Below are 11,106 nucleotides of genomic sequence, written 5' to 3' on the forward strand. Positions count from 1 at the left end.
ATTCCAGCAATCAAGATAGTTGCTCAAAATGCAAACCTGACCATCAGACAAATCAAATAATTGGTGGCTTGCCCGAGCCCTTCCTGTTATTAATATTAGCTATTGACATGAAACGAATTCCGGTTTACTTCCTTTCTTTCTTTCTTTCTTTTTTCTTTTCTTTTTCAACATATAACACAAGAAGCAAAGTCAATACACAAAGTTTTGAGTTGCAAGGAAAGAACAGTTTTTACTAGTAACTATAAATTACCAACATAAACATTGGTATGATTCCAATGTTTGACACTTTTTCTTTTTCTTTTTCTTTTTTTGTATATACTGAAAAATAAAGAATAATGCATGTTTGTACAAAAAATTGATATTCCAAAATGTCATGTGGCAAAGAAACAATAATCTGATTTACAGTTTCTAAGGGGAGAAACTCATCTGCAACAGAGAGATATCTACAAGAATGCACATGGGTCAGTAATTCATCTTCGACAAGTAGGCAGAAGTCTAAACAATAACGACCACCATAATAACATTATCCAGCTTTTGTTGACACCTATGAGCTGTCGCCTGAAACAACATAATGCTTGAATCAGTGCCCGCAACTCCTGCATTTTGATAATTTACAAGCCCAATAGCAGTCAAAAACCCAATTTCTGCCATCAAAAGATAAGTATGATCCATGAGGAAGAAAATACCGCTTGCAAGCTCCATTGGATTTATGGTAATTTCATTCAAAAACAGAGGTTGGGTAGGCCATTTAAATAATGCCTAGATGGCAAGCCAAGACAAATAAAATTTTGATAATATCTAAAAAAAAAAAAAAGATAAACATTAGACCTGTGGCCATACAATCGAAAAGCACAACTAGAAGATTAAAAACCACTCAATGGCTGCTGCTGCACATAGTTTGGTAGCATTGGCAAGTTAGCTGTTCAAGGAGTAAACCACTAGATTTATGAGGTGGACATAGTTAACTGTACCACTCTTAGTCTTATTGCAAAAGTGATGCAATGCTATTATAGCAACAGTAGAACAAGTGGAAAGGCACTAACTGTAGTGGACAGCGTATATAACACAATGCAAACTGAAATTGTTTGGCACCCAGCGTTTTCCATATTTCGTGAGAACTATATTACATAGCAGGCAGTCGATGTGGTGCTGACACAGGTCAAACATAGATATCAAATGGATAAACTCAAAAAGAATGGAATAACAAGGGAAGACTAATAATAGGAGGTGAATATATGGAAGCATTTATTTATATGAATAAACAACTCTACATGCAAAGTATAAACCAATATGCAAAAGACGGTAGAGATTGTACAAAAACTATAACCCCATATTTAAAAGATGATACAGATTGTACAAAATGATATAAATAGAAAAATTATAATATTCAACTTCTGTTAAAACAGTGTAGTGACGAGGAAACATACAACAGATGATAAACCCTACCAAAGGACTCTGCTCCAACTCATTCATCTTGTTATTATGAAACTACCGACAGCAGGCTAATACCCCAACTCCTCCGAGAGAGCCAAGCTACAGTAAGAACAAAATGGCATGCCCATTAAAAAGTGTGTAAACTCGTCCAACTAAAAATAAAAGGGGAAAAAAACATAACCATAAAAATATTTCTTGCACATAAATAACATATCAACAAACTCTTCTGCAGCCAGAACATTTTTCAGCTATATTTGAAAGGGATAATTAGACCATCTTCCCCTAAAAGATCCCTCTAATTCATATAAAAGATTATAAAAAGAAATTCCCATACATGAATTTACAAAATTGAATCTCAAAGCATCAAGAAAATGAAACTCAGCACAAAAACCAACTGAACAGAATTTCAATCATTGCATCAACTATGGTTTCAGAATTTCAAAAACCATAAGAAATATACAAATTGCACACGGTGGTACAATCTGGTCCATTCAAGAACCAAAGTAGCCACATGCTATTTGCTCACTGTATTTGCTAATTAGCTCGAATGAGTAGCTTTCTTATCTCTTACTATTAGTTAGTTCTTCAGCGCTAAATTTTACAGAACAAGAATTCATCAACATGTATAAATTTAACAAAGAACTTGGGCCATGGTCAGCTCACCCAAATTTGTAGCAAAAGCAACTAGCCAACATCACCAGAAACACCTTCTATGCCTCGCAACGGCAATAAAATTCCAACAGAATCTCCGAGTATATGCCATGATGCCTACATGACCACGGGAACTTTCTGTGCCCCATTAGAGCACTAAAATTCCAGCTGAGTCTGTTAAGTATATGCCATGATGCATAACATACAACCAACAATACAAATTCTCCGAAGCAGGAAATTTCTGCAATGATGCATTCAGCCACCAATCAGCACATGGTCAGATTATTTCAAGTATCAAGAGTTCTCCAGAGGCATAAATGTAGCATCTTCACTGCTACACACATTTTCTCAACTGCACTTTTAAAACATAAGGGCCAATGATTAAAATGGCATGCAGCAACACATAATGAAGTAAGATGCACTTCAATAGATAATAAATTGAGGAAATGATAGCATACCTATGGCGAGATCATAGCCAACTCAACATTATCAGAACCAAAATCCAAGAGAATGGTCTACAAAAGCACTGAATGACGGATAAGAGTTAAAACCATTAATCTTAGCACAAAACCCACTTTAAGAAACTATTATGCACAGTACATACCAGGATGGGCAACTCAAACAATTTCCTAATTCATTGATCCACGGCACCTAAAAGAAAGAGAAATTTTTCAAAATAAGTACAGCACAAGAGTTGTAAGCCCAAATAACTACAAATTTTATATTCTCTGACATCTCACTACAATCAGCATCAATAGCCTTGTAAGATTTATATTGTGAAGAAATTTACATTATAGTAACCCTTGTTTAGTAGCAACCAAAGCCTTCAAGAATGATGCATAGAAAAGCACACAATAAGAGAAAATATTAAATCATACTTCCTAGAACCGCAGTTGCAGGGAATTTTTTTCTCCTCCAAAGGAAACTTGTAATTGTAAGTAATTTCTTCACCAGCAGCTATATGCCGTTTTGCATAAATGAAAATCTTTTTTTGTCCTTCAACAGTTATGACCTTGGTGTAGCAGTTAGGCTGAAAAGCATATAACTCAAAATATGAGGAAATAAATCATTTTTTATTTGATAAAATAAATTCACAGATTTTACAAAAGCTACCTCGCAAGAATGGTTTATAAATCTAGCAATTCCGCCACGCTTAGTAGCATCAACCTAGACATATTTAAAAGAGAAATTATTAGACAAAGGCCACCAACGCACAAGCCCATTTAAATTATAATATCAAATTGTATGAAAGAATGTTACATAATAAAAAAACATCTTCAATTAAAAAACAGTAAAACAAAAGGTGCTTCAGAATATCTTTATATAATTAAATGTACTTGCATATCAAAAATAATCCGAACAGGTTCAGGGCCAGTAACATTTATTTCAACCATGGGCTCAACCACCTCAATTTAATATGTCATAAAGTCAACATATACTCAGCAAGCAATGCTAAAAATATACCAACAGACAATAGGACGGTCCCCGACCATGGAGAGGTCTTTCTTGGAAGCTTTTCATGATAAAAAATTAGGTTGTTCAGAAACTAAAACGCTTTTTTTGTGTGATTTTCTTTGTGCGAGTGTTTTAGCAGGCTGTTTCCACTTTTTTTCCACATGGGGATCAAGAGCTTAAGACACATGCTGGCACAAGAATTCCATTTACTGTGTGCTATATATAAAGTACCCTAAACAAGCTCATTGAGCTCAACACAAGAATCATTATTGCTATACTAACCACATAACCATCATCAAGTCTAAAAAGATAACTGCTGCCAATTCCCATCTTCTCATAATGACGTTCACGTATATCAGATATCTGCAAAATCAAGGAACTTAGGTTAGCCCGTGAATAATTTAAAAATTGCTTGAGACATTCTATAGAAAAGTAAAGTGATTAGTAATTGAAAACATAACGTCAAACCTACCCTGGGACGAATTAGTTCTCCAACATATTCAATGACAAAGTCATCTGCCTCAATTGGCTCTAGGGCAACAAGACCCCAATCATGTATCTTGCTGCGCTGGAACCGTAGGCGCTTCTTCCTTGCCTGGCAAGCAACAACAGATACTTAATAACGATCAATGGCAGCAAAAAATTCCAAGAAAAATAATTTTCAAATCACCTTTAATTGAGTGGCTTTCAAAAGGTCAGCACCCTCCACAGCAGCAAGAAGACTGCGCAGCTTCACCCTGTTTGTTCTTGCTGAAAGACCCTTACCATTTGACCACTGAGAAGCATTCACCTCAGGACCAAAATACTTGGTATGAACATACTGAACTCCCCTCACACGAGCTCTTTCAGCAGGGCTTGCACTAAGCGACCATCTATGCCATTCCAAGCCATTAATTGATGACCGAGCACAACCATCAGATCTAGGGCAGGGCTTTAATGTCCTGGATTTACTGGACTTTGTCTTTTGTACCGCAACCTCTCTACATGCTGATTGTTTGGCAGCTCCATTAGCTGCTTTTGAAACCTTAGTGGGACGCAATGATGGCACACTATCCATTATATGCTTTCTTTTTATCTTTGACACTCTAGTTGCTGTACACACGAACAGCAATCCTTAAAATGACTAAGGATTATGCATAAACTTCTAATTTTATGGGGAACATGCATGTCAGGTGAGATAAACATTGATAAAAATAGAAAATAAGAACACTCTTTAACACTTCAGCATATTTAGTTTTGGAGCAATTACCACTAAACTCTTCCTGACTTGCAGCATCATGGCCATTGCTATCAACAAGCTTCTCAATATCAGTACAATTCTTAAATAAGGCCGAAGCTCTATCCCTGCTAGGTTTAGCAGCATCTTTTGAGACCTTATTACCTGATAAAATAGTCAATAGCGTTAACATCAGATAAAATTCATAATCGTCAGAAACTTGAGGCTGCCAAAATAAGTAATAAACAAAGTGACATACTTTGAACTGAACGAGCAACCTTCATTCCTTTTTGACCACTTGTCTTCTTGGTTGATGACCGATCACCAGGCAGACTACTTTTAATAATGACTCGTGAGGACTTAGCATTTACAGATGATTCAGTCCGGTTTTTATTTGGTACCAGCTTTTTAGGGATCACAACAGCAGTTTGAACTACTACAGTCTCAGACACGTCACCAGCAGCATGTTTCCTAGACTTTTCTGCAGATTGACTCCTTACTGCAGCATCTAGTGGAACCGGATGCTGAGAAGTACCCAACTTTTTCCTTGGCAACTTATTCTTGCGGTAATATGTATATTTGCCAATCACCTGGGGAACTTTCGAAGAGCCAGGACCATGAATGTGCTTGCCTACTAAAGTAGGAGAATCAACAGCATGTGGTTTACACACATCAAATGCTTCTTCCTAAAATAAAGTATAAGCATCAGTTTGAAGTTACAGAAATTAGGATACTTCCAGCAAATAGGCACGCGTATAAAGAGGGAACCAACTTATAAAAAAAATTAGATTTAATGAGTTCACCTCATTGCCGTCAGGTTCACAGGGTTTCTTCTTTGAAGCATGCCATGATATAAGACACTGATGAAGAGAAGCATCAATGAACAAGGATTTCCATTCTCTAAGAACATCGTCATGCAACTTCTGTCGGCACACTGCCATTGCAACATATGCTCCAATCTTGGGGATACATTCATCCGACCTCGAGGGTCGAAACTTACATACATGCAATGGAACAAGAGTTTTTGGATTATCTTCAAATCCAGGGGTTGGTGGCTCATCAATGTCTTCATGATCAACTATATCATCAAGATGTGTGCACAAATCCTTAAACACTTTTTCCAACAAATTTGACATACGATTTTCAGATAAAGACTGATTAATGGGTTTTGCTGCTTTTGACAGATAATTGTCAGATGTTTCAGTTCCACCGGTCCTCAACTCATCACACATGTCTGAAGAACCATATTCACTAGTATCAAGGCATTGAATGAGAGAATCAACAGTATTCTGCAGCAATAGAAAGTTCCTTCAACACAAGGAAGATGACCACAAACTCAACACACACACCGCCACAACAATTAAAATTGTAACAACATTGGGGCGGAGGGGGTTTGAATAATACAAGGGAAAACAAAGCCAAGTTACCTCATTCAATTTGTCATCCTCTACAGAGTTGAAGGATTTCCTCACTTCCTCCTCCACAAAACTTTCAAGATACTCTGCCAAAGACACCTTTGCAGAAAAATGAAGCTCATCTTCTACACATTCTAATATACATGTCATGTCTGAATATATATGATCAGTGGATAACGGGCTTTTCTCTGCAGTTGAACTTCCACCCACAAGAGCTGACAAGGACATGATGGTTGATGACTGGGCATGATCATCCGTAACCATTGCCACCAATTCAAAACCAGGAGGGTAATCGACATCATGGGCAGATTCTTTCCAGGGTAGCAACTGTAAAACCATTAAAAAAATTGTAATATGCACAACAAAAGCAGTGCAAAAATAAGGAAAGGAACCTCAAGTATTCTAACTTACATCTTCATCAGTTAGTGTTTCAGGCTTCTGGCCACGATCCCTAAATTCACCAACAGGTATCTTAAATTTTGGATAGCCTGACCAAACTTTTCTCTTTCTCCAGGCAGAGGTATACTCTGCTACAGTATCATAAAAGACAGCATTCCACATGACTTGCATGCAATAATCAAAAAGCATTCCACAAACAACTGTATAAGACCCCCAAAAGTTTTCAACGCTTCCAACAGATTTAGTGTTTGCTGAACATTGTGTTGAGGTTTTATCAATTCGTGTCTGGTAAGCATTAGAAATAGACGCTGCAGCCTCACATGCAGAGGAAGCACAATCCTTCATTTCCCCAGCAAGTTCAGGCTGCCAAAGCAAAACATTTTAAATTATCAGGCAAAATATAAATTGCAGCATCAGTTTTCTCTTCGGCAATTGTATGCATTACCATTGTGCCATTCAAAGAGCAAGTTTGGGCAGCCTGATTAACCGATTCAAGCTTAAGACGTCTTTGAGCTTTCTTTATAGTAACAAACTCTCCCATAATGTTGCTGATAATCTCATCTAGCACAACTCTACGAGCCGCTTTCATAATGCCAGAATGAAGTTGGGAAGAAACTCCTTCAGAAATTTCAGAAATGAAGCATAGCAAAGGGCTAGTCTCATTGCTTTTTGCAACAGATGTGGAGACAGTTTCATGTCCACCAGTATTCCACGCATTTATCATAGATAGCAAGGTTAAGGGTTTAAACTTATTTTCAATATGATATATCTGCAAAAGGACGTCATCAAAGTAACATAGTGAGAAGCAACAAAGAGAAGTATACTAAACAGGTAGCAAAAAATATATCCAATCAAACAAAAGATTCCACCATCAATACACCAGAAGATAGATGTTTGACAAAATTAGAGAGGTGTAGTATGTTTCTCTTCATCCCCAGAGTCTGGGCAATCAAATAACAATTTGCCACTTTTTACTTTTCACCGTAAGAATCTCCAACCTTTCAAGAAAGGCATTGCAGTAGTCTAGGCCTCAAAGGAAATCTATCCCGAATATGACAAGAGACAGAGCTGTTTAAAGAAGATAATCCATGCCATAAAACAATTTGGCATAAGACACAACAGTTTGGAAGCACTCAGTTCCAATAAATCACATCATCAACATTTTTAAGTTTTTTCACTCCCAATAACATATAACCAGGTTAGTGACCAGTTCAGTTTCACTTTTCTCGTATTCTTGCAAACAAACAAGTTAGATTACATTAATTAACCATTCAAAGGGCAACAGAACTACATCATAGAAAACCCAATGGCCTCTGCACTGAATGCAATCCCCTTCCATCATGATATAATGAATTCAGAGTTTACCATTAATGAATCCGGGAAATATCCATAGTGATGCCAAGAATGTAGTTCTAAAAGAGAATGTGGCCCAAGTTTCCTTCCCTTGTCATCCTCGTACAACCAACAAGATTCATCACCTGACTGGAATAGAAGATCTATATTAAAAAAATATCTATATACCAGCAAATTATTAAGATGTGCATCATCTGGCAGAACACAAATCAAAATGCCTTTCATGGAAAAACAAAACAAAAATGGCTCAAAGAACCCAAAAGAATACCGGTAGCTGATACGATGTAATGTTAACCGCATCAAAGTTTAACATCAGCTGATTTGAGCTATAACTGCTGTTGACAGGTAATTGGGAAACTGACTGTAACTTTGAATAAACACTAGGGTAAGAGGTAAGACAATTTGTTGGAGTGGTTGTGCTTGAGGTGCCCATGCTCAGATATGCAAAACCAGTGGCAACATGATCAGGAAACTCCTTGAAGTACTTCAATGGTACAGGGTTCATTAACGACTCATTTACCACAGGATACACAGGAAGCTCATCTGGCAAGAAACCAGAAGATAAACCCTCGTACAACTGCTGCTGAATATAAGGACCACACATTTGCCCTTGTTCATTAAGGTACATCCAGCCACTCACAAAAGCAGGCGGTACAAACGCAGAGTAACTCTTCTCCTGGTATGAAGTCCCCCCTGAACTACAGGGCTGTGGAATCTCACTGCCATTGCCATTGGACTGGCAGTTCATCTCCATTGCAGAACTTGAAACAAATTTTTCATCCAAATTACAGCAAGTCGAAGAAACATGACCGAGATCCATACACCTGAAGAAGTTTTGTCAATACGAATACAACAGCAGTAAAATAGGTAGGAATTCGAAGATGTCATGCAATATAATACCCATGAGAAGAGTACCCTTCTGCAGTAGGCTGCATGGATGAGGCAATATCAGCATGATTGCCAAGACATGTATGTGAATCTTGATCTTGGTATTCAAAATCTGAAACCTTAAGCCTTTTTCTGGAGAAAAACGAAGAGTCGAGTTCATGAAGAAGGGCTGTAGAGGAAACCATGACTTCAAGAAATAACCTGAACCAAGTGAAGATAGAGAGCAGGAGAGAGGTAAATAAATTGCCAATGCAGATTGCTCAACTCAAGAAGCAGAAAAACATGATGTGCAAATTGTGCGGAATAAAACTGATAGCAATGAATCATCAAGGCACTGTTCCAGTGAGACGCAGATTGCAGAAGTTTATTCCTTGTTTTTTGTCTTTATTTTTCGGTTTTGTCTCAGAAAATACAAAACACTTGAGTAAAGATATTCCAACGCAAATTAAGATTTTGTTGAAATCTTTTTCTTTCTTTATGTATTAGACTACTAATTCCAATCTAAGCTATTGCAACAAATTCTTCATAACAGGATCCAATATATATAGAGTGTATGTGCGTGTGATTCGCACATATATGATCAGAGAGACAATGCGCTAGCTGACAGAGAAAAGGTGGGTGATTCACAAAGCTAATTCTAATATTAATCTGTTTCAATTGTCAAAAGTCGAAACCCTATCTTACCTGATTTCAAATTATGTAATTTGAGAAACATTGAGGACTACAACGATCTCTTAAATCTACTAATCGTTACAGCAACAAGATAAGGACCAACGGTGTTAGGGTTAGGGTTAGGGTTATGGATAGTTATTACCTGACCTGGATGCAACGACGGAGTTTTTTTTCTTCTCTCCCTCTCTCTCGCGGCCAAAAAACAAGCCCTTTACGGTCTTTATAACCAGTAGTAGTTTTATACTTTTAATTTACCTTTTTTTTTTCTTTTTTTTTTTTTTGTGTGTGTGTTTCACTGTTTCTGCTACAATCTCTCTATTTTCTTTTTCTCTTTCTTTCTTTTCATTTTTTTTTTTTTTTTTCGTTTATAGATATAGACTCTTTCTTTCTTTTCTTGGCTTGGGAAAGAAAAAGAATTTCCCTATTTGGGCCCAACTTCCTACCCAATTGCAACGGTCCTCGGACGTTGGAATCGTTGGGCCGAAGAAGAGAGAAGAGAAAGAACTTGGAGTTCGCGCCTGCTTGCATAATACTTAATAGTAGGGAGGTCTGCGGGAAAAATAACCCGACATCAGGATGATATACATATATCATCCGCTGCACGAATTTTAGGGAATTTTAGGCCCGGGTCCCTGGGCTCAAACGCTGCCAAATTCCCCGCTGCGGAAGAGCACCTATATAAGGCTCGAATGGCGAAGGGCCCAACAGCCTATCAACATAGGCCAAGTCCAATGGGTTAGGAAGAAGCCTATTGGTCAGGGTGAAAAGCATTCACAGTAGAATTCTTATAAAGAGTTATGTTCCTTAAATTTAAAAAAAATCTCAAAAAAAATCACAAAAATTCATTTACAGCAGCTTCTCCATATTTTTCTATTCCTTGAAAATTCTATAGTGCAGTCAAATGCATTGGGAGAAGGATCCTCTCCATTTCAAATGAAATAGAGAGGAGCCGATTAGTTTATTTTAGAGGGGTAAAATGATCATTTTGGACCATTTTACCCCTCTTGAAATTACTAACGGACTCCTCTCAATTTCATTTGAAATGGGGAGGATCCGTTTCCAATACATTGAGTTGCGAGGGTCCGTTTTCAATACATTGAGTTGCCCAGTAACATTCACAAGTATTATTATAATAAAAAAATAAAAAAATGCAATCTCTCTCCTCCCACAGTTTTTCACGCAGCCTTACTCCTTTCTTCTTTTTCATTCTATTTTTCCTTTGTCCGTTATTCTTCTTCTTCCATGGTCGTCTATTCTTCTTCTTCATCCAAACCCAAACCACCATGGTCACCTCTATGCAACACTCATAAAAAAATCTCCAAACCCCGAAACCCTAATCGGAACAAAGTTTAAAAACTGAATTAAACTACACCACCCTACCCACAAACAAAACATCGATCTATACAAACAACCACCCCCAAAATACACATCAAGGGTGAGAGATATGTTAGCTACGTAATTATTTTGCACAATAATACTGATGTGTTCAGCATTTTTATTGTGTAAGAATAGGGGCGGAGTCGGGAGGTCGATAGGGGGCAAATACCCCCTCTCAACCCACAAAAAAAAAATTATTACATCAAGTAAAATTTTATTGGATACTCTGGTTGCCCATCTTAAACC

At 37.3% G+C, this 11,106-nt stretch overlaps 1 protein-coding gene across 6 annotated transcripts; it reads right to left on the minus strand.

Moving 5' to 3' along the window:
• Positions 1 to 263: 263 nt before the first annotated feature.
• LOC133870674 (histone-lysine N-methyltransferase ATXR7) lies at positions 264 to 9,768 on the minus strand. 6 transcript variants are annotated; one of them, XM_062307845.1, is made up of 20 exons: positions 9,626 to 9,766; positions 8,824 to 9,012; positions 8,192 to 8,747; positions 7,936 to 8,052; positions 7,016 to 7,339; positions 6,583 to 6,933; positions 6,184 to 6,498; positions 5,560 to 6,045; positions 5,016 to 5,442; positions 4,790 to 4,921; positions 4,211 to 4,632; positions 4,013 to 4,135; positions 3,823 to 3,903; positions 3,199 to 3,252; positions 2,964 to 3,115; positions 2,690 to 2,736; positions 2,544 to 2,611; positions 2,098 to 2,437; positions 1,447 to 1,533; positions 264 to 644 (listed from the first exon to the last, which is right to left on the minus strand). In XM_062307845.1, exons 2-16 carry the CDS (start codon positions 8,994 to 8,996, stop codon positions 2,715 to 2,717), a joined length of 3,735 nt encoding a protein of 1,244 aa, XP_062163829.1. In that variant the 5' UTR covers positions 8,997 to 9,012; positions 9,626 to 9,766; the 3' UTR covers positions 264 to 644; positions 1,447 to 1,533; positions 2,098 to 2,437; positions 2,544 to 2,611; positions 2,690 to 2,714. The 6 variants fall into 6 exon arrangements, with proteins under 6 accessions (XP_062163829.1, XP_062163828.1, XP_062163825.1 ...); XM_062307844.1 differs by having other exon boundaries at positions 264 to 558; positions 1,428 to 1,533; XM_062307841.1 differs by having other exon boundaries at positions 265 to 558; positions 2,098 to 2,442; positions 9,626 to 9,768.
• Positions 9,769 to 11,106: the final 1,338 nt, after the last annotated feature.

Source organism: Alnus glutinosa, chromosome 6 (assembly GCF_958979055.1).
Source record: "Alnus glutinosa chromosome 6, dhAlnGlut1.1, whole genome shotgun sequence".
Taxonomy (NCBI): Eukaryota; Viridiplantae; Streptophyta; class Magnoliopsida; order Fagales; family Betulaceae; genus Alnus; species Alnus glutinosa.

Coding starts and splice junctions, on each gene's coding strand:
- LOC133870674 (XM_062307845.1), bottom strand. CDS start 8,996: ATGGTTTCCTCTACAGCCCTTCTTCATGAACTCGACTCTTCGTTTTTC. Junction 4,922..5,015: donor GGTTGCTCGTTCAGTTCAAA/GTATGTCACTTT, acceptor CTATTTTATCAG/GTAATAAGGTCTCAAAAGAT. Junction 3,904..4,012: donor GAGAACTAATTCGTCCCAGG/GTAGGTTTGACG, acceptor TTGATTTTGCAG/ATATCTGATATACGTGAACG.